The sequence below is a fragment of the Haliotis rufescens genome, unplaced genomic scaffold (assembly GCF_023055435.1).
Source record: "Haliotis rufescens isolate VD_foot unplaced genomic scaffold, xgHalRufe1.0.p SCAF_11, whole genome shotgun sequence".
NCBI classification, from domain to species: Eukaryota; Metazoa; Mollusca; class Gastropoda; order Lepetellida; family Haliotidae; genus Haliotis; species Haliotis rufescens.
The window spans coordinates 25,804,642-25,828,288 of record NW_025963791.1 but is presented as its reverse complement, the minus strand read 5'-3'; the positions used below and the strand labels follow the sequence as shown (position 1 = coordinate 25,828,288).

The following is a 23,647-nucleotide window of genomic DNA, read 5'->3' as shown; positions in this document are numbered from 1 at the left end:
TCCAAATTGTTTCCAATAAAAATGTACAAAGTCCATAAATAGCAAAAGGCACGACTTCAGGATTTGTTTGATATATCTGCCAAGTTTTGTTGAAAAAAATTGAAGAGTTTTCGAGTTTCGAAATGATTACAGACAGACAAATGGACATACAGACGAAGCATCAACTCTGCATTATCTTTCAGTATTTTGCCATGTTAAATGTTAATGGAATATGAACTATAAATAACTATGCCAACACCCATCATGTCATGATTATGTCAAATGTCATGGTCACTTTGAAGGTCATTCACTCCTCACTTACTCAGTGTTGTCATGGTGAGGTAGAATAAGGTTAAACTTGTGTACATAATATCAATGATTATTAAACTATTATGACGACGTCACGCTATTGATTCTAAGACAGGAATTCACTGGCCATTTTGCACCTGCATTTTTACAAGTAAAACTGACAACTATAGGTCAATAGGCCAAATGATATAGACATTTTACAGCTACCGTAATACAGTTTAAGTCGGAGAATCATCAAATCTGTTGGTTCCTGAAGTAGAATCAACAGATTTTCATTATTTCTCCATTAAGTGTTAAATAGGGTGACCTAATGAAGTTCAAGGTCACTAGAAACCTTACTGTCAAAATATGGAACACCTTATTTTATTCTATTTTGATACACAACATTTTATAATGATACTAATACATCAGAGCTTTCATCTTAACTTACCATGTGTCTAGGTCATTTATCATCCAAAACTGGCTCCCACAGGAGATATGGCTTGGGTGAGATCAAGCGATATCTACACTGTAGATATCGCTGCAATGAAATTGCATCACAATGCTTTGCAGACCATTGTGACGTCATTGGTTACCATGACGTCACAATCATATGACATCACTAATGGCTCTGCTACTGAAGCTGTAAGCAGTACTTTTTACACTTGAGGCACTGCTAATTACTGTCTACAAACTGAAAAAGTTTGAAGAAGATGTTGGATGATAAATAAAATCTCACCCTCGTGTCTTTTGATATCAAATATATCAACACTCGTTGATAAAAGTGGAAAAAATCCTCAGCAAACCTCGGAGTTTTCCCACTTTTATCAACTCCTGTTGATATATTTGATATCAAATGACACTCGGGTGAGATTCTCTATGTCAAAGTTAAAAAAGACAACCATGAATGAAAAACACAAACATGTAACATAAAGCTTACATAAACTGAACCTGAACATAGACATCAATGTGATCACAACACACATACGGTACTAATACATCAGAGCTTTCACACATACGAGTCACCTGATTGGCTGCTCAATACTACAAGGCATAAACAGATCACAGATTGTGTTTCATGATTGTTTTAGATGAATTTCAATCTGTTCAAACAACAATGTAACAACAATAACAAACAATGTAAAAGAACTGGTACACACAGGTGTGAGATTCAAGCAAGCAAGGTACACACATGATACCTCACGCTTTCTTTAAGTTTTGTTATTATCTAAAGCAAGTTGATCAGGAACCTGTTCCATAAAGCAATCTTAGTGCTAAGTTGGTCGTAGCTCCAATACTTTACCATACCGGTAGGCTAGGGATCAGCTTAGCACTAAGATTGCTTAGTCGAACAGGTTCCGGATGGATATACTATCAGAGAGAAAAATCAGATCCATCTCACTACAAGATCACAGAGAAAGGTGGAATAATGTGCTTATTATAAACAAGGAAACTGGCAATGTGATGTATAATATGCAATATTATGCTGAGCTATTCTCAGAAATCACGCTTGCAGATTTGGGATTCCACCTATAAAGTAGTCATTATCAGGATTAAACAGACCTCAAGATCTAGGCAACCTCTACAAACAGATCTAGGCCTCTTCCAAGTACAGATCTAGGCCTCTTCCAAGTACAGATCTAGGCAACCTCTATGTACAGATCTAGGCCTCCTCTATGTACAGATCTAGGCCTCCTCTATGTACAGATCTAGGCCTCTTCCAAGTACAGACCAAGGCCTCCTCTATGTACAGATCTAGGCATCCTCTATGTACAGATCTAGGCCTCTTCCAAGTACAGATCTAGGCCTCTTCCAAGTACAGACCAAGGCCTCCTCTATGTACAGATCTAGGCATCCTCTATGTACAGATCTACGCCTCTTCTAAGTACAGACCAAGGCCTCCTCTATGTACAGATCTAGGCCTCCTCTATGTACAGATCTAGGCCTCTTCCAAGTACAGATCTACGCCTCTTCTATGTACAGATCTAGGCCTCTTCCAAGTACAGATCTACACCTCCTCTATGTACAGATCTAGGCCTCTTCCAAGTACAGATCTACGCCTCCTCTATGTACAGATCTACGCCTCCTCTATGTACAGATCTAGGCCTCCTCTATGTAAAGATGTAGGCTACAGTCATGTATGTAACTAACTCCCTTGAGCAATCTCTTCTTCTGTGTCCTTGTAGATGACTGATCTGCCCCAGAGTTTGGTCTTGAGTGGCACAAGTCCCATTATGACGCCGCTGGCTACAACAAGCACCCCAGCAGTGTACAGCGGCACATCATAGGTTCCGAGACTGTCCTTCAGTAGGCCTGAAACACAGGACATACAACCACTGGAGACTGGGTGCTTCACAAGTGTTATAGCATTGGTTCCTTCAGCTGGACCCATACCTAAACGATTAATATATACAGTAAACAATGTTTATAACGAACTGACCGATATAACAAACTTATTTTTTAGTCCCAGCCTTTTGTTGTTTATATGCTTTTAACGAACTACAGTTATTACAAACTAAAATTAGTGGTCCCTTTGAGTTCGTTATAACCATAGTTTACTGTATATATATGTTCTTGAAATGACATAAACACAGGACTACTTCCACTTTCCTGGGGAAACCCCTGGGAATTCCCTTGCATGAATACGTAAAGAAGCGTTCTTTCTGATCATTGCGACCCTTTAATCTTGAACTAAGCGTTTTAGTATACACTGAGAAACGTCAGAGTTTGACTGCACGATTGTTCATGAATATCCCCGCTACAACCCATCCAAACTATGGTAGTATGAAATAACTCATATTAGTGATGTTCTCTTATTCAGTGAAACAGTGTTGGTATGAAAACCTTGCTTTCTTGATGACCTTGTTGACTACCTCCATATATGTCTAAAGACTATGATCTTGCACTCGTGATTAGTTTATAAGAAATGTAAATATGAAGGATTGCAGTTACAATAATAAACTGAATGAGTGAGTGAGTTTGGTTTAACACAGCTTTGAACAGTATTTCAGTCATATCAGCTTAATATGGGAGGAAGGTGATGCGTTTATCACTTTTGTGAAACCCACAAAAAATGGATATGGTGCTGACAAACCTGGAAACAAACTCTGTACAACAATTTGAGGCAAATAATAGCAAAAGGCACCTTGATTACCCGTAATATATGTACCAAGTTTGGATGAAAAATGTTGAATAGTTTTTCACTTCTGCTCCGGAAACAGGGAAAAAACAAATTTTGAAAAATTCCTAAACAGCAAAAGGCACCACTTCAGCCCTTGGTTAATACATGTACCAGGTTTGGATGAAAAGTCTTTCACAGTTTTCAAGTTGTGCACAGGAAATGACACCTCCCCCTCCCTTTGTGGACAAAGTTACAATTGTTTCCATGGAAATCGATAAAAAATAAAAATGCCCCAAATCTGCAAATAGCAAAAGGCATCACTTCAGGATCTGTTTAATAGATCTGCCAAGTTTTGGTGAAACATATTGTACGGTTTTTGACTTAGGCTTAGAAATGATTACGGACAGACAAGGTGTTGACTATATCCCCCTGCTTATATGCCGGTGGAATAACAATCGAAACCTACAGCGAGCAACTTGTAAATTGAGGTTTGTGTAATTTTTCCTCCATTCACCATATATCTTGTACAAGTTCCTTTGTCAAGTGTCATACATCTCAATCAGGTAATTATGGTAACAGTTCTCAGACACCCCTCCTAAGAAAATCCAAAATGACACGACAGTTTCAGTTTTCTGTTAATACGGGTATAACGTGTCATGGATGATATATGAATAAAATGGGTTTTTCAGATTAAAAACGATGTTTTATTGGACTGTTTTCAGTTGTACAAATGGGTATCTCTCATACCCTCACGTCTAGTCGCACGTTTAGAGGAAGCCAGAAGCTGGAATGTAAACATTAAACTTGTTTCCGTCCGGTTGCGCACGCACCTCCCTATGACATGTCACAAATCTCGAAGAATAAGCCATCAAGCAGGACTGGACTGGATTACTTCCCTGTGGGGATGGCTGGGTTGGAACGTACGACTGAAAACAGACCAATAAAACATCGTTTTTAATCTGAAAAACCCATGTTTTAGTCTGTTTTCAGTCGTACAAATGGGTAGAATTCAACGGAACACTGGAAGGAGGGTCGGGAAAGTAATCAGGCAGTGACCACTTTCACGTCGAATGTACCAAGTTCCTCACCCCTGTAGTGACAATAGAACATTCGACCAGATGCACGGACGAGACAAGTTGTTTATCACGAACGCACAGCATGGTTAATGCTCTTCGACACACAACTAATTATCGATGCGACAGGCCAACTGCATGCGTCAGTTGAACTGCGATCGAAGTGTGGTCGACGAATAGTTTAGTTACAGAGCAACTCGCAGTATACAAGGTAACTAAAACAGCATGTTTAATGCTCTTCGACTCACAACTAATTATCGAAGCGACAGGACAACTGCACACGTCAGTTGAATTGCGATCGAAATGTGGTCGGCGTATAATTTAGTTACAGAACTCGCCGTAGACAAGGTAACTAAAATAGCATGGGTAATGCTCATCGACACACAACTAATTATCGATGCGACAGTACAACTGCACACGTCAGTTGAACCCGGATCGAAGTGAGGTCGGCGCATAATTTAGTTACAGAGCAACTCGCAGTATACAAAGTAACTAAAAAATACGAGCAGTACTATAATGTATGGGAAGACGATGCATACACCGAATAACCATAATAAAAAGCAGAAGTACTGCACGCAACAAAAAACCATAAGAATGCATACATTCACCAACAGCTTTTATTGTAACCTGTAGTATGTCACGAAGTGTCGAGCAAAAACTCCAAAGTGAATAAAACACGAATTCACTGTCTTTTCTGAGAGATCTGTTGTGCCACCACGAGTGGACCAAACTGTTTGAGTCCTTCAACCTCTTCTATGGAGATATCTCTAAGATAATGCGAAGCAAACACTGAAGTAGATCTCCAAAAGCAGCCCTCCATAATAGCTTGTAGCAAACAATTACTGTGGAGTGCTAATGTTGAAGCGAAGGCTCGAACTTCGTGCGGATGAGATGAGGTGGGGGGTGCGAGTCCTTGCGCCTCGTAAGCTCAGAGAATTACCGCTCTCAACCAAAATGAGAGAGTATTACGTGTAATCTCTTTCTTTGCATTGGTTGAGAGCGGTATGAACAGTCGTCGAAAATGGTGTCGTCGCTGTTCAGGACGCTGCAGGTAAATACGAAGCGCACGAACTGGGCACAAGGTGAGATCAGCGTGATCACGAGGGCCCATAATGGCAGACAAGGAAGGAATGTTGAACATTCTCGGATCTTGGCCAGGAAGTTAATTTTTCGCTAAAAAATCCCATCGGAGACCAAGATGGACGTTGCCATGGTTACGCTGATCGAACGTAATCCGACCGACGTCAATGGCATGTATTTCCGTAATTCTCGCAGCCGTAGCCAGCGAGAGAAGGAAAAAACGTTTTCTGAGACAATAAGTCGAACGCGACCTTATCGAGAGGCTCGTAAGCCTGACTAGACAGGTTGCGCAGAACGACATCGAGGTCCCAGGCCGGCGGTCGGAATTTACGTGACTGATCTTCAACCATGAAGGCACGTAGAATCTTCTGCAACTCCGGTACGTTAGTGAGCTTGTCGCCCGTAGGAGACGGCACTACTGAAGCCAAAGCTGCCAGATATGTCGAGATCGTCGACCCTTTCAGACGCCGAGATGACCGGAGAGAGACTAGGAACTCCGCCACCTGTGGTGGGGTCGCTACCGCCGGGTTGAAGCCATGAGACCTGGCGAAAATGGAGAAAGTGGTCCACTTGTCATCTTACAGCTTACGAGTCGTAACTCGATGTGCCGACGAGACAAGCGCTGCCTCTTTAGCCGAATAGCCTTTCTTCATTAACGAGGTCTTAAGCAAACCCAGGCGTGAAGCTGGAAGTTCTTTATCCCCGGATGCAAGTCGTCGGTGTGAGGATGAAGAAGGAGGTCGTCTCGATCTGGCAACGGGAACAGTGGTTGAACGATGATCTGAAGAAGTTCCGGGAACCATGTTCTGGCCGGCCAATAAGGCGCGACCAAAAGCAGACGTAGGTTGGCCGTTTGACGAACTTTCACCAGTTGCGATGGTAACAGCACCGTTGGTGGAAACGCGTAAGCGTCTGGACCCCCCACGATATCGCTAGAGCGTCGTGGTCCCATGCCCATGGGTCTGGAACCGGCGACACGAATCGAGGGAGGCGGTTGTTGTACGGGGCAGCAAAGAGATCTACTTGGGGCAACCAGAGTAGATCTGTCAGCAGATGAAAGACTGTCGGATGGATCATCCACTCCGTGGGAGACGGCCTCGATGGTCTCGACAGGGCGTCGGCAATCACATTCTTGTACGCCCATGTCCAAGTCGTCGACGAGGGCGAAGAACCTGAATGTCCGGTCCAGAAGGGCCGCCGACTGAGTTGTTCCCTGTTTGTTGACGCAGTGGACGACTGTGGAGTTGTCCGACTGTATCATCAGCCGTTTCCGACGGAGTCGAAGTTTCCAAAACTCGACCGCCCGAATCACTGCTTCCATCTCGAGGTAGTTGATGTAGAGGACCTTTTCTACTGGCAACCACCGCCCGGCCGCTTGGTCGTCCCCGAAGTGCGCTCCCCAGCCTTCCAATGACGCGTCTACGAATAGGTGTAGTATGAACGGAGGCTCGCTCATAAAGACGCCCTCGCAAACGTTCGACGGCTGGAGCCACCACTCCAAATGACAACGTAGCTGCGCCGGAAGTGGAACCAGGAGATTGGGAAACTCCAGGTGGGGGTACAGTAATCTCTGCAGCGGACGAAGTTGAAGACGACCTCGACGGGTCAAGTCTTGGGCCGATGTCAACAGACCGAGGACTTCCTGCCACGTGTGCACCGACGACGAGGCATGTAGACGTCACGGAACGCTGCTGACAATCTTGTCCCAACGGTCTTGAGGTACCTGGACCAGATTGACTCCCGTCTGGAAGCGTATCCTAATGTACTGTAGAACCCGAGGTGGTACCAAGTCCGACTTTTGAAAGTTGACGATCCACCCGAGGTACCGTAGTAGACTCAGGGTGGTCGCCAACTCACCTTGAAGGGCTACTGTAAACTGGTGAGCTTGGAGCCCGTCGTTTAGGTAGAAGGCGACCCTGATCGCCTGCCGATGGAGCCATTCTACGACCGTCTTCATGATCCGTGTGAAAAAGCACGGGGCCGTAGAAATTCCAATCGGGAGGGCCGCCCACTGGTAATGAATACCTTGGCATTCGAATCGGAGGTACTTCTGGAACTCGGAAGCTATTGGTACATGTAGATACGCGTCCTGAAGGTCTAACGAGACGAGGAAGTCGTTCGGTAATATCATCCGACGCAGAGAGCTGAGGGATGTCAAGGTGAATGTGTCGGGTGGTTGGAGGTATGTTTCGTTGAGGAAAACCCACTTGTGGGCATAGTGACGAAGTCGCCCCCCTACCGGTAGCTCGACTAAAGGTAGTGTCACCGGGGGAGACTCCAACCACGGCGACGGCGGGGGAAGGGACCTCACTTCCTCCCCTGCTGGTACTTTCCCCCTCTGGGAAACTTGGAAAAGGAGACCTGGCGACCTATCCTGTCGGAACCTCCCTTGCGGGACGGCTGTCGAGGCACGTCCCTACGGAAGGCCCGTTGAACATTCTCGTTTCGGTAACGTCGTCGTGGGGCGTTCGAAACCGGTGGCCGTCTGGACAGGTTGGGTGAAGCCGAAATGATGATGTCACGCTCGGCTTCCCTGGAGTACTTGTCCAGAACGTCGTTGGTACGACCGTCGAACAACTGTTGCGATGTCCATGGGGCCCGTAAGAGTGACCTGCCATGACGATCAGGTAGGTCAGTGCAGTCGATGTAACCATGGCGACGCGCTGTAGTAATCTGTCCCGATACATATCGGGACTGGGCGAGGACGTCCTAGATCCACCGTTGCATACAGGTGAGGACCGATGGCACCGTCCTGTCGTCCTCGTCCTGGGGTTCTTTCACCTCAAAGTACACTGAGAGGGCCTTGATCGCTGTCGACAGCATAGCAAGCGTTTGCAGCTGGTGACGAACAGCAGTGCCCATGGATTCCAAATGTGGAGGGTGCTGGTCTCTTGAAGAGTAGCCCCCAGTCCAAATCCCTACTCATGGGTGACGAAAACGGTATGCCATAGATCGGGTAACGAGATCGACCAGGCGGCTTGCAGAAGCTCTGCCCAGGCAGAGCAGAGCCAAAGTTCTGGTCCATATCGTGAGCCATGGCTCTGAAGACATCGGGAGGAGAAAACTGAAGAGACTGCGGTGTATCTCCGACCTTAAAGCCCGCACGCGTCAGGTTGTCATCGTTCTTTGCTGGCTGTCGTCACAATCCATCGTCGACGTCGAGTGTGGAGGCGTAGATGAAGGAGCTGCTGTACTAGTTGACGGGCCATGGACCCCTGACGTAGTCGTATCCTTCTTGGTCGACGCCGTCGAGGCGAGGACCGCCGCCGTGATCTGGGCTATCAAAGCCGGGTCGATATGAAAGTGAGACGAGGTCGTCGTTCTGTCACTATCGTCACTACGACGCTGAACCCCCAAACTCTCCCTGAGAGAACGTCGCACGTCCCCGTGGGGACGAGGGCTACGATCTCTAACTGTAGAAGTACTACGATCCCCATCGTAGAATAGTTGACGGGCCATGGACCCCTGACGTAGTCGTATCCTTCTTGGTCGCACCGTCGAGGCGAGGACCGCCGCCGTGATCTGGGCTATTAAAGCCGGGTCGATATGAAAGTGAGACGAGGTCGTCGTTCTGTCACTATCTTCACTACGACGCTGAACCCCCAAACTCTCCCTGCGAGAACGTCGCACGTCCCCGTGGGGACGAGGGCTACGATCTCTAACTGTAGAAGTACTACGATCCCCATCGTAGTTATCGTCCGAATCGTACATTCGACGACCACGATGACGATGAACGCCCTCGTGTCGTGTACTGTCTCTCGACGAGGCACTCATCCTGTCGTCCCGACTTGAACGGGAACGACTTCTGTGTCCACTGTCGTCCCGCATGACGTCCCTATCGTCGTTGGTAGAACGAGATGCGGACCGACTGGGGACCTTAGTCCCCTCATGGTCCTCGTCGCCACCCGGTCCCGTCGTAACGGGGGAGGCTGAGTGACGCTCTCGATCAACCGAATGACGAAGACCAGTCGTGCGGGTAGTATCATCAGCAGGCGAATGGTCACGTGTCTTGTCGAAAACTGAAGTTGACTGAGGCGGGTCTTTTTCAACTGATTTCTGAGGTGTGGTCGACTCGCCACCCCCAGGGCCTGATGCGGAGGGTGCAGAGTCCAAGGATCCAACCGATGACCATCTCCGCTTGTAGCGCTGGTCAGCGGCCCGCTTCGCCAACGCACGAAGATACATAGTTAAAGTTTATTGAAGACAAGTTCTCGCATTTTTTACAACGTTTATTCCAAGAATACGTTGAAAACCCGTCCTTAATGATGCAGGAAGGACAATACTTGTGAGGGTCTACTTTAGACAGTTTTCGTTGACACGAGGCACAAATGCCCGACATATTGCCACGTGTAGAATCACTGTCAAACAGCGAAACACGCGTTGAACACAAACAATGGATTACCAAGGATTACATTCCAGGAGTCTACAGGTAAGACATGTTATGACTTTATTAGAACAACTGTAGATAAGCGATAAGTACTAGTAGAATACAAACTAGCAGTCTACCGCGAAAGACTTTCTCTAGCGACCAGCGCAGAGGCGCGCTGAGAGATTTGTGACATGTCATAGGGAGGTGCGTGCGCAACCGGACGGAAACAAGTTTAATGTTTACATTCCAGCTTCTGGCTTCCTCTAAACGTGCGACTAGACGTGAGGGTATGAGAGATACCCATTTGTACGACTGAAAACAGACTAAAACATAAGGATATATGATCCAGAAATGATCACTACAACCCATCTGGTTTTTACGTTACGCTCTGGTAATTAATGAAAGGCACTAGTTCAGTATGCGTTTGAAGCATATGCAAAGTTTTGTGAAAAATATCAAACGGTTTCTGAGTTATGCACAGGAAATGAAACTGATGGAAGGAGGAACAGACAGCACTCATGCCCATATCCCCCTCCCACTTGATGGTGGGGGATAAACACTGTGATGGTGCTCTATAACCCATGCTGTGGTAGTTACCTGCGATCGGAGGTCCAGCAAAACATCCAACACCATTGGACAGCATGAGGTAGCCGACACCATCACCCAGACTCTCAGGCCCCAGCAGGTCAGTGGTCAACACAAGAAGCAGGCCAAGGATGCCCCCAAAACCAAGACCAACAATTGCATGAGCTACCATCAACATAACGTAGGTCTTAGCTATTGGGAAACAAATGACTCCAATACCAGAAAGCACACATACCAGCACATATAAGAAAAGCCTGTTTACACAATGGAAGTTACCAATGAAACCTGTCAGAAGAGATCCTAGAAAAGTACAAAGACCTAAAACAGTCAGCATATAAGCAGCTTCTATACTTGTTACGCCTAGCGTTGTCAGTATGAAATCGGGTCCAAAGGTCACAACAATGTTTAGCCCCATATTCCATAAAATATTACCAACAAAAAACACATCAAATTCAAAAACACAAAAAACAAAATAATTTCGAAATCTTTTTCCTTTTGTTCCCTTATCCTGATCATTTTCCCCTATATTTTCCAACATAGTCTAAGAAGACGAGAGATGAAGATGAGACTGAGGCAGGGGACGCAGCAGGAGACCAAACACAAACAGATTCAACATCAGTCCTGCCAGGATAATCAGCGACCCACGCCATGTGTAGACGTCGATGAGATAGCCGACGATGGTGGGGAACACTGTCATCCCCAGCCCCGACCCTGCTGTAGCGACTCCTGTGGCGAGGCTGGTGTGCTTGTCATAGTACAGCCCGCTCATAACATGGGACGGGACATAAACAAAGCAAAACCCCAGGCCTGAAACAGGTAACATATATTTAAAAATGGTGCTCACATATATATAGACAGAAAAGCTTCAAAAAGGCAAAAACTGTCAAAGTACACTCCACAAAGACCGTAAGACAGTCTACATGTAGCTTATATCTCATACACACCTGAACCGACTCCTCACAGTCTACATGTAGCCTATATCTCATACACACCTGCACCGACTCCCCACAGAGTGTACATGTAGCCTATATCTCATACACACCTGCACCGACTCCTCACAGTCTACATGTAGCCTATATCTCATACACACCTGCACCGACTCCCCACAGTCTACATGTAGCCTATATCTCATACACACCTGCACCGACTCCCCACAGTCTACATGTAGCCTATATCTCATACACACCTGCACCAACTCCCCACAGAGCGTACATGTAGCCTATATCTCATACACACCCGCACGGACTCCCCACAGAGTGTACATGTAGCCTATATCTCATACACACCTGCACAGACTCCCCACAGTCTACATGTAGCTTATATCTCATACACACCTGCACCAACTCCCCACAGAGCGTACATGTAGCCTATATCTCATACACACCTGCACCGACTCCCCACAGAGTGTACATGTAGCCTATATCTCATACACACCTGCACCGACTCCCCACAGTCTACATGTAGCTTATATCTCATACACACCTGCACCAACTCCCCACAGAGCGTTCATGTAGCCTATATCTCATACACACCTGCACGGACTCCCCACAGAGCGTACATGTAGCCTATATCTCATACACACCTGCACGGACTCCCCACAGAGCGTACATGTAGCCTATATCTCATACACACCTGCACAGACTCCCCACAGTCTACATGTAGCTTATATCTCATACACACCTGCACCAACTCCCCACAGAGCGTACATGTAGCCTATATCTCATACACACCCGCACCGACTCCCCACAGAGTGTACATGTAGCCTATATCTCACACACACCTGCACCAACTCCCCACAGTCTACATGTAGCCTATATCTCATACACACCCGCACGGACTCCCCACAGAGTGTACATGTAGCCTATATCTCATACACACCTGCACCGACTCCTCACAGAGTGTACATGTAGCCTATATCTCATACACACCTGCACCGACTCCCCACAGAGTGTACATGTAGCCTATATCTCACACACACCTGCACCAACTCCTCACAGTCTACATGTAGCCTATATCTCATACACACCCGCACAGACTCCCCACAGAGCGTACATGTAGCCTATATCTCACACACACCTGCACCGACTCCCCACAGAGCGTACATGTAGCCTATATCTCATACACACCTGCACCCACTCCCCACAGAGCGTACATGTAGCCTATATCTCATACACACCTGCACCGACTCCCAACAGAGTGTACATGTAGCCTATATCTCACACACACCTGCACCAACTCCCCACAGAGCGTACATGTAGCCTATATCTCATACACACCTGCACCGACTCCCAACAGAGTGTACATGTAGCCTATATCTCATACACACCTGCACCGACTCCCAACAGAGCGTACAGGTAGCCTATATCTCATACACACCTGCACTGACTCCCCACAGAGCGTACAGGTAGCCTATATCTCACACACACCTGCACCGACTCCCCACAGAGCGTACAGGTAGCCTATATCTCATACACACCCGCACGGACTCCCCACAGAGTGTACATGTGGCCTATATCTCATACACACCTGCACCGACTCCCCACAGAGCGTACATGTAGCCTATATCGCATACACACCTGCACAGACTCCCCACAGAGCGTACATGTAGCCTATATCTCATACACACCTGCACAGACTCCCCACAGAGCATACATGTAGCCGATGCTGGGCAGGAATGGCACACACAGTATACTGGCAGAACTCAGCCCAGCACCAATCAATACGATGGTCCGATGGCTTAGGTAGTTCATCAACAAACTGGCGAGTGGACCTGCAGAAAATAAACATAATATTTTACAAAGTATCAATATGGATACATGTGAATAAGGTAAGAAATAAGCCTCAGCACAAGTGTCAAAGGGTCAACAACATAATATGGTGTTGTAGAACTGGGAGTCATCATGACTCACTCCATACCAACAGCCACGGTTGAAACTAGCCCATGATTGAGTCATCATGACTCACTGCACACAGATAGGTTTTCACCCTGCCTATGATTGAGTTGTCATGACTCACTGCTAACAGATAGGTTTTCACTAATGGGATCGGGTGGTCAGGCTCGCTGACTTGGTTGATGCATGTCATCGTATCCAAATTGTGTGTATCGATGCTCATGATGTCAATTACTGAATTGTTTGGTCCAGACTTGATTATTTTACAGACTGACGTCATATAGCTGGAATATTGCTGAGTGTGGCGTCTAACAACAAACAAACAAAACAAAGCATACCAACAGCCAGGTTTCACCCAGCCTATGTAAAGTAATGAGTCATCAGTATAGTGGTCAGTGTGTATGGGTGAGGACGAGAAACACCTACCTGAACCAAGGAAGCAGCCCGTGTTTATTGCTGCCACTAACGACACTGAAAAGGCGTCGCCAGTGACAGCAAGTAACTCGATATTGTAGAGACCAATCGACAGGCCAGTGCCAAAAGCTAGAAACTGGATCATGAAGGCCGACAAGATGATGGCCAGCCCCCAGTATCCTCCATTCACGTCCTTGATCATGATCCTAGTCAAACGTCCACAGACATGCAGGAATTAGGTTAGAGAATTTTGTACACTGTGTCTCACACAGAGGCCACAAGGGGTCCTTACTGGCCCCAATTCACTGCAAACAATTAATCATTTTCTAAAGGGAAGTATATGTACGCATCACTAGATGCAGTTAGACAAAGTTAACTGGTGTGGAAATCCATGATGTTCATTCATTTCTGGCACCTCAGAGGCCATTCAAATCCATCCATTGGTGCTTGAAGGTTAAAGGTTGCTCCGGATCTGATATTCTAGGATTTGGTCATGATACTGAACAGGTGCTTAAAGGTTGCTCCAGATCTGATATTCTATGATTCGGTCAAGAGACTGCACAGGTGCTTAAAGCTTTCTCCAGATCTGATATTCTATGATTTGGTTAAGAGACTGCACAGGTGCTTAAAGGTCGCTCCAGATCTGATATTCTACGATTCGGTCATGGACGTTGATTCAGTCATGAGACTGAACAGGTGCTTAAAGCCTTCTCCAGATCTGATATTCATTGATTTGGTCAAGAGACTGCACAGGTGCTTAAAGCCTTCTCCAGATCTGATATTCTACGATTCGGTCATGGACGTTGATTCAGTCATGAGACTGAACAGGTGCTTAAAGCCTTCTCCAGATCTGATATTCATTGATTTGGTCAAGAGACTGCACAGGTGCTTAAAGGTTGCTCCAGATCTGATATTCTACGATTCGGTCATGGACGTTGATTCAGTCATGAGACTGCACAGGTGCTTAAAGCCTTCTCCAGATCTGATATTCATTGATTTGGTCAAGAGACTGCACAGGTGCTTAAAGCCTTCTCCAGATCTGATATTCATTGATTTGGTTAAGAGACTGCACAGGTGCTTAAAGCTTGCTCCAGATCTGATATTCTACAATTTGGTCATGGACGTTGATTCACCATGAGACTGCACAAGGTGCTTAAAGCCTTCTCCAGATCTGATATTCTACGATTCTTTCAAGAGACTGCACAGGTCCTTAAAGCTTTCTCCAGATCTGATATTCTACGATTCGGTCATGGACGTTGATTCAGTCATGAGATTGCAGAGGTGTTTCGAGGTTGAATTTGCTTAAGATCTGATTCGGTCAAGAGACTGCGCTAGGTGCAGTTGTCAGATGGTACAGGCACCAAATGCTGAGCTTGTGTTTGCAATAGTAGTTGCAATTAACAACTGATCTGGAATCGGTGTTTGGACAATAGTATATCCCTTGTTTCTACCGCTGCAAACTCCACGCTTGAAGCTGAATCGATGCACACACCACAAGCGTTGAAGTTACTGTGATCTGTCATGGCTGCATTCCTGAAATTAAATGTAAAGTCAGTGAGTCAGAGAATGTTAACACAGCATGATGGGCTACATAATTGAAAGAGCTTTCTGCAGAGTCTACGGGGCACTGTAACTCTTCTCCTTTTTTATTCAGCAGTCTGAAATATCAGTAACAGCAACTATTTGAGATCCTGTTCACCCTAATAAGCACCCCATGACCATCTTTTGGACAAGTCAGCAAGCCATCTTCATTAGTGTCCCGCACAAAGCCAGAGAGCTTATATGACAATCTGTAGTTTCTGGTGTATATTACACAATAATTTCAAAATGTTCATTTAACATGATATGCAGCTTTTGCATTGGATGTGAGGTCAGTAACATGACCACGAAATTGACATTCTTAGTGTACGAATGCCACATTTTGACGCTAAAATGTTTTTCACAAGACCATATTCTTAAAGTGACGTCAACACTGACAGGCTACTTCCCTATTCCTGGGGAAACCCTGGAAATTCCCTAGCACGAATACATACAGGAGCATTGTTCCTGATCACTAAGACCCTTTACTCTTGAACTTAGCATTTTAGCATACACTGGGATAAGTCAGAGAGTGTAACTGAATGCCTGTTCAAGAATATCCTCACTACGACCTACCCTTGTGAACAAAACGAAGAAATGAACATCCAAACTATGGACTCGATCCGTGTCTAGACTGACAAATGACAGTCAACAGCAAACTATAAATTTACCTTGGTATCTATCTTTTTAATCACCTTTTAATGATCGGCCGATTGATCAATGATGACTAACGAATGCCACAGGTTCATGAACAACTTTGGAAATCTCTCCTGTCAAGAGCCTCTATTGTCAGAATGAATACCTTAATAATGACTGTCAATATATAATTTGTCATGGTTATTGTCATTTGAAAATCGTAAATTAATCCATCACTTTGTGGGTGCTCCCCATTATGAGACCACAAGTTGGTCAATATCAAATGGTGACTTGTCAAACTGTTCCATAAGTTTCAAAACTAATCAGAGATATACCAACTTCTAAACCAGGTAGGTATTTCTGGGTCCTTTTATGCAAATCACAAAGAGTCTGAAGTTTCCTTCGTGGTACAATAATGGCTGGTGATCAATATCTTTCAATCTTAGCACAAAACAATTACTGAAGTTTTTTGTTTTTTTGTTGTTTAATGCCTCACTCAGCAATATTCCAGCTACATGACGGCAGTCTGTAAATAATTGAGTCTGGACCAGACAATCCAGTGATTGATATCATGAGCATCGATCCACACAATGGGGACGTTATTCCAAGACATACATGAAATGAAGATAGGACAGAATTGTGATATCGGGAATGGTTTCTGCACACAAAGTATTGTTTGTTTGTTGTTCAACGCCGCACTCAGCAATATTCCAGCTATATGATGGCGGTCTGTAAATAATCAAGTCTGCACCAGACAATCCAGTGATTGACATCATGAGCATCAATCCACGCAATTGGGATACGATGCCATGCATCAACCAAGTCAGCGAGCCTGACCCACCCGATCCTGTTAGTCGCCTTTTACGACAAGCTATAACAGTAGCCTTTTCAGCAAGCATGGGTTGCTGAAGATCTATTCTAACCAGGATCTTCACAGGTGGGCAATTCTAGTAATTGAATGAATGCTATTTAATATAAATAAGTAATAGTAAGGCTATTCCCCTATTGCCGATGCGGTGTACATGCCATAGGGTGTAATTTCATTTAACTGCCATTTTGTTGCCGGTTCAAGAATTACATTCCCCTGAGTAATACTTTGTTTTATGTAACCACATGCTGTCTATGTGTTGACAGTGAGCCATGCCTTGCCTGAAGGATGATACACACGCCAAACTGACAGCAAATGGATTGGAACAACTACCAGTGATTTATTCTTCTAGTTTTCAAACTGGGAGGTTACCCAGACCTTGGAAGCAACACATGGTGGCATATTAAAAATTATCTCAAACAAACTAACAAGAAAAATACAAACATTCACAAACTGAACAAAATACTGTATATGAAGATGATAATGATGAAGCTAATATACTAAAGGACTACTTTGTTGGAATGCAACAGTTGAAAATTCAAATGATGAAATTTAATGTCACTTAGCATCATTTCCTTGACTGTACAAGTATCTGCCGAAGAGTTAGTGAGTATGGTTTTACACGGCTTTCAGAAATATTCCAGCAATATCACAGCGGGGGACACCAGACCGCCCCTGTCCGGTTCTTCTAGGTGATATTTTTTCAATTTGCAACACAAGTGCCCTGCGAATCGACAGCGTTTTATTAAGAGAGCTCTTTTCGAAGTGTTTAGTGTTCAGCTCACAGTTCCCAAATGCACAGCTCGTACTGGTTTACATGCATATACCTAGCTTTCCTACCTTCATCATATTCTTAATAAGGTAATAGGGCCAGATCACTAATACTGCATCCACCCCTCACTATCAAGTCCTCCTATATGTTTGATTGAAAAGAAGCATTATCAGAATTAATGTAAGCAATATCGTGTATAAAGTTTCCAAGTGCAATATAAAAGCAGTAACTATTGTCATAACAGCAGTTCTAATTGAAATCATCACACAGTCGTTATTGGATTTTTGGTTTGTTGTTTAATGCAACACTCAGCAATATTCCAGCTATATGACGGCGGTCTGTAAATAATTGAGTCTGGACCAGACAATCCAGTGATTTACATCATGGACATCAATCTACGCAATTGGGATCGATGACATGCATCAACCAAGTCAGCAAGCCTGACCACCCGATCCTGTTAGCCACCTCTTACGACAAGCATAGTCGCCTGTTAGGGAAAGCACGGGATGCTGAAGACCTATTCTACCCCGGATCTTCACGGGTATTAGGGACATATACGAAAACGACATTGATATGTTCAGTAGACTTTGAGAAGAGACTTAAGTTTCATAGTCTCACTTGCACTTCAGCCCTGGTATGCTTAAAAAAGGAAAAGATGCTGACAGAGATCAAACAAACAGGCGACATAAGCTGACTTGCCCATTGAGCAGGTGAGCTAAGGTCTGGTTTGATAGCCGTCTGCAGAACCACCTGGTTGCTGGTGGGAAACAGCTTGTATTTTGATGACACTGCTCGACAGTGCTCAGTAGAAAATAACTCTCAATGTTTCAGCCTAATTTACAGTTTCAACAAAGCAGCTCATGGTAATCATGGCAAGTGATAGAGTGTCCTCCAAATGTCAGACAGTGATGTTATGGCAACTTTGATACACCTTGACATTCACTGCAACCACATGTATTTAGTGTTTGCAACAACAGTTTAACTGATCAGATAGACAAGCACTGTGGAATATGTCGCAATCAGACTTGTGTCGGGCTGAAAGTCTAGTCCAGTCAATACAATTTATCAATTAATTGAAAAAGTAGCCTCACAAACATTTAACAAAACTTGTAACCCATTCTTTCAAGATGATGATTTCTTTAAGCAAGCCATATTGCTACACAAGTCATTACAGTGCATTTAGCAAAACCCCAACATCTAAGGCAGCTTATTGATGAAAACAGCTTACCAGATGTGTGACAGCTCAATCCAGATCAGAAAGAGTCAATTACATGGTAACTGTCTCAGAATTTCATTGCAGAGTTTGGTCAAGTATTGACAGACATTTCACTGATTCCACTGTAACCTGGCAACTCCCTATCAGTATTCCTGCTACAGAGACACCAGCCAACAAAGACAGAAATACAATTTAGATTCAGATATGAACTGTTTACAAAATAAATTCCATACCTGACTATTATTGAGCTGAATAAAAGCGACCATTGTTGATGAAAAACCAGCAAATGGAGAACAATCAGTAACAAAAAGCAAGGGAAATAACACAAAACAGCAATATCAAGATTGAACATGAATTTATTATCTGTTTGTTACCTGCTAAATGCCACATTCAGCAATACTCCAATCATATGATTTGGGTTTGGTTGGTTTGTTGTTTAACGCCGCACTCAGCAATATTCCAGCTATATGACAGCAGTCTGTAAATAATCGAGTCTGGACCAGACAATCCAGTGATTAATATCATGAGCATCGATCCACGCAATTGGGATCGATGACATGCATCAACCAAGTCAGCGAGCCTGACCACCCGATCCCGTTTGTCGCCTTTTACGACAAGCATAGTCGCCTTTTACGGCAAGAATGGGTTGCTGAAGACCTATTCTACCCTGGAATCTCAATCATATGATGTCAGCCTGTAAATAACATGCAAAAGCAAGTCAGATACCACAACTATTCAGAAGTTTAATAAAATTGGTATTACATGGGAGCTTGTTTAGTATTTTATTTATTACCGGCCATTTACATATATATTTTTTAATTTCACTGTTATGTGTAAATAGGCAGACATCTATGCAACCCACATAATCCAATTGAGTCCAACAGTATAATACTTAAAACACATTTAACGTTGACACATATTACAGTAGTTTAATACCTTACATTGGCCTGCCTCTAGAATTCATGGGACTATTCCACAAGCTATGGTAGCGCTGAGGTGATAGAAACTCCCTGAATTTAACATACACTTATGACTGTCATGGAGCTAAGATTGCTTTGTGGAACGAGGACTGCACCACATATGTTGCAATGCCCTATGGCGGGATGTTGGGAGTTTTCAATATTTGTTAAGGAAATTAGTTCCAGCAGTATATACTCACATGCTTAGGTATAAAACACTGTGTAATACCAGCTTGTTCTTATTTAACAGGGGCGTCTTCAACATGCGAGTAAGACTGCTGTTACTTGGCATTTTTGGTATGTAGATGTCAGAGCAGTGTCCTGTCCAGATTATTTGATAAGACTGTCAACAACAAAAATACTGTCCTACACTGTGGACGACTGTCCAATCGCTACATCAGTCTGAGTAAACAAACTGACTCCACTTGACTTGGCGTGCAGCACTAAATCTAATGTTCAGTTACAATATATTCAAAGCTTTGTTACGCATGTCACTGTTGCCAACATGTGCAGTGAGTCTGAACTCCAGTATGTCTAGGTATAATGTAATGACTTTATTAATGTGAGCAAGGACACTTGCAAAGTTCCCATTAATTTCATGACAGTATTCTATTTCATGGTATACTATATAATCATGATATTAATAATGTATGTTTATCCGTCTGTGCAAAGCATTATGGAAACACAAACATTTCAGTAGTCAGGTCAGGTGCAGCGTTAGTAATTGGCACTAGTCCTGTAGTCCTTGCCAAACTGGCCAATAGTTAAGGTATCATAAGGACTAGTAGAAATTTACCATTTTTAAGGGTGTCGCTATATGTTATCATTATAAGGACTAGTGGAACAAAAACGTTAGTTTCTACCCCTGCATGTGTATAATAAAAGCATGTACACAATCATACAGAGTACATTTACATATTTAGCACAAATTCTGAACATTGATATTTCAAAAGAATTCTGTAGTTTATTAAAATTAATATATTTGCAGAACCTTTTTACCAGGATGTATTTTTCCCAAATATCCTGTTTAATTGAACACAAATTGGATTTCATCTTTAACACATTTAAAGCCACAGATTTTGTAAATTTGATAAATTTAACTATTTCTTTACTTCTAATATTCACACGTTAGGGCAACTGATGCTCAAATGTAGACAATTTATGATTGGATGTAAACTATTTACAAAAGGAAGAATTGTATTTCTAATTTATTCTGTACTAATTGAATAAAAAAGGATAAAATCTGCGAAATATGCAATCTCTGACTACCTTATTCTCATTTTAAGCAGGGGCGGTCGGGTAGCCTAGTGGTTAAAGCGTTCGCTCGTCACGCCAAAGACCCGGGTTTGAGTGAGTGAGTGAATATGGTTTTACGCCGCTTTTAGCAATATTCCAGCAATATCACGGCGGGGGACACCAGAAATGGGCTTCACACATTGTACCCATGTCGGGAATCGAACCCGGGTCTTCGGCGTGACGAGCGAACGCTTTAACCACTAGGCTACCCGACCGCGCCTTCAGGGTTTGAAAGGGTCCCCAGAAACTTGTGCTTGTAGCAAAATGTGACTCAATGGATTATAGTACCAATTACTGGTTTGTCTGGTCCAGACTTGATTACTTACTGGCTGCCATCACATAGCTGTAATATTGTTAAGTGGAAATTAACAAACGAACAGTAACCATAGCGCCATCCAGCATTTCATAGCAAACTTATAACTAGGTCATCACAATGTACTACTATAAACCAAATCTCACCCAAATGGTCAAGAAGAAAATACACGAAAATTACTTAACATGTAAAATATAATGAGACCATTGCTGGGTTCATTCACACCTGACTTTACCCTCGTTACCACTGCCTTCTGACACAATCTGGCTGCATCATTGAGTGAGTGAGTGAGTTGGGTTTAACGCCACTTTTAACAGTATTCCAGTTATATCACGGCGTGTCAGCTTAAAGTGGGAGGAAAGCTGGAAGCGATGCATGGGTATGGTGCTGACAAACCTAGAAACATAATCGGGGTGAACCTGGATTCGAACCCACAATCATAGGTTTCTGTCGTGCCCAAGGGACGCAACTCTGCACAGCGAATCGCGGCGCCTTAGACGACTGGGCCACCCGTGCCCCCAGCTGCATCATTGAGTCAAACAAACCAGTGGTTGACAGCATGAACAACAATCCCTGGCAACAGGGTACATCTTCCCAAGGCAAGTGGGTAAACTGACTATAAAAGTCCAGTTTCCACCCTTGCCGACCTAGGCTGGTATTATTGAGTTACATTTTGGCTGGACTAACAAGTCTATGCATAGTCCAATCACGCAACGAAATCGAAATCCGGTTCGTAAACTGTCATTCAGATTTCGTTCGAATGCAGTACGTATTTGCAAAGCATGTGCACCACCAACTAGTTGTCAACAGATGTTTTCCAAATCTTTTCATGTTTTTAATCAAGGTACTCATGTGATTTGATGCACTTTGCGATGTAAGACCCGTTTTCTCACAATATAGATCTTGATTATTGATTAGATCGTCTTGACTGGACGAAGCCATTTTGTTTGAAGCAAATGCAAGTGATACAAGAGGTGGAATCTGATTGGTCCATAGGAGAGGAATAGCAGGGACATAACGCGTAATAGCCACTGGTGGTGCTACGATCGAGCCGAGGAATTCCAGCCTAGTTCGGCAAGGGTGGAAATTGGACTTTTAAAGTCAGTTAACTCTCTTGCCCCGGGAAGATGAACAGGGTATGAAAACACACAATTAGCAAGGTACAATCTTGGGATAAAATATATATTTAGATTCTCATATAGATTAGATGAAGCAAACTCAGTTCTTTTCTCTTCTTGTGCTGATTTAGGTGAGTGTTCTCTGAAAGGTGTACTAATGTCTTATGAACAATCCCACACATGTACATGGTAATTGATGGTCAGGTGGACTGCAATGGCTATTCATTGCAACCTTTCTGACTGCACTTTCAGGGCTCGGTTTTTGGTCATTGGGTCTGACTTTCAGTGTTTTGAATGGTTGACTCCCTGGCTACTGGAGATATCAGCTGGTGTAGGGTCTGTCTGATGGCTTCCTGAACGCCTAAAATAATCACCACTCAGACATCCAACGTTCAGGAATCACACATTTGTATCAAAGTTACGACTTTCATTACCGTTCAAGGATCATGCTTTTACTGTAAAAGTCATGTATTAGGTGATCAGGATAAAATAATTTTCTTATCCTAAATGATACATATTAACATGTGTCAAATTCATGAAAAAGCACTGAGAGTGGCGTTAAACAACAAATAGGTGCAATAAAAACCTTAAATTGCTATTTCTTAAATTAACATTGAATGTAAATCACTTTCTGTGTTTTAATGACGAATAACAGCATGGAGGGACAAGTTGATCTGTTATATATGCAAACTTAGAATACTACACACAATGTGGTTTTTCAATGAATCATTCTGAATAAAAGTGTGATATGACTGTATTATCTATTCAAGCTCGGAAAATTATGCCCAAGGTGTATCTTGATATCAATGGACAAAGCATACAAGTGTTTGTACTAATATTTCTTTTTCCCTTAGATGCAGCTTTAAACTGATTTACAAAGGATACACATTTGGGATTACCCCTCATTGAGTTTACATACAGACATCAAACACAACCACACTTGGACATGATGACAGGTGTCAATCAAACGTACTGAATCATCCAATTACCTTATAATGGGTAAGTTTCTCAGCAGGATGAAGCCAACTGACACAATTACTATACGATGGGGTCATTTATGGATAAATATGCAATAATTAAAGGTCAGAGGT

General features: G+C 43.7%; 1 protein-coding gene across 1 annotated transcript; it reads right to left on the bottom strand.

The window, feature by feature from the left end:
• Positions 1–1,059: 1,059 nt before the first annotated feature.
• Positions 1,060–20,175, bottom strand: LOC124132765 (monocarboxylate transporter 9-like). Its single transcript, XM_048392930.1, has 6 exons — positions 20,030–20,175; positions 13,813–15,333; positions 13,122–13,265; positions 11,067–11,302; positions 10,508–11,036; positions 1,060–2,580 (listed from the first exon to the last, which is right to left on the bottom strand). The coding sequence occupies exons 2-6, from the start codon at positions 14,000–14,002 to the stop codon at positions 2,414–2,416; spliced, it is 1,266 nt and encodes a 421-aa protein (XP_048248887.1). The 5' UTR covers positions 14,003–15,333; positions 20,030–20,175; the 3' UTR covers positions 1,060–2,413.
• Positions 20,176–23,647: the final 3,472 nt, after the last annotated feature.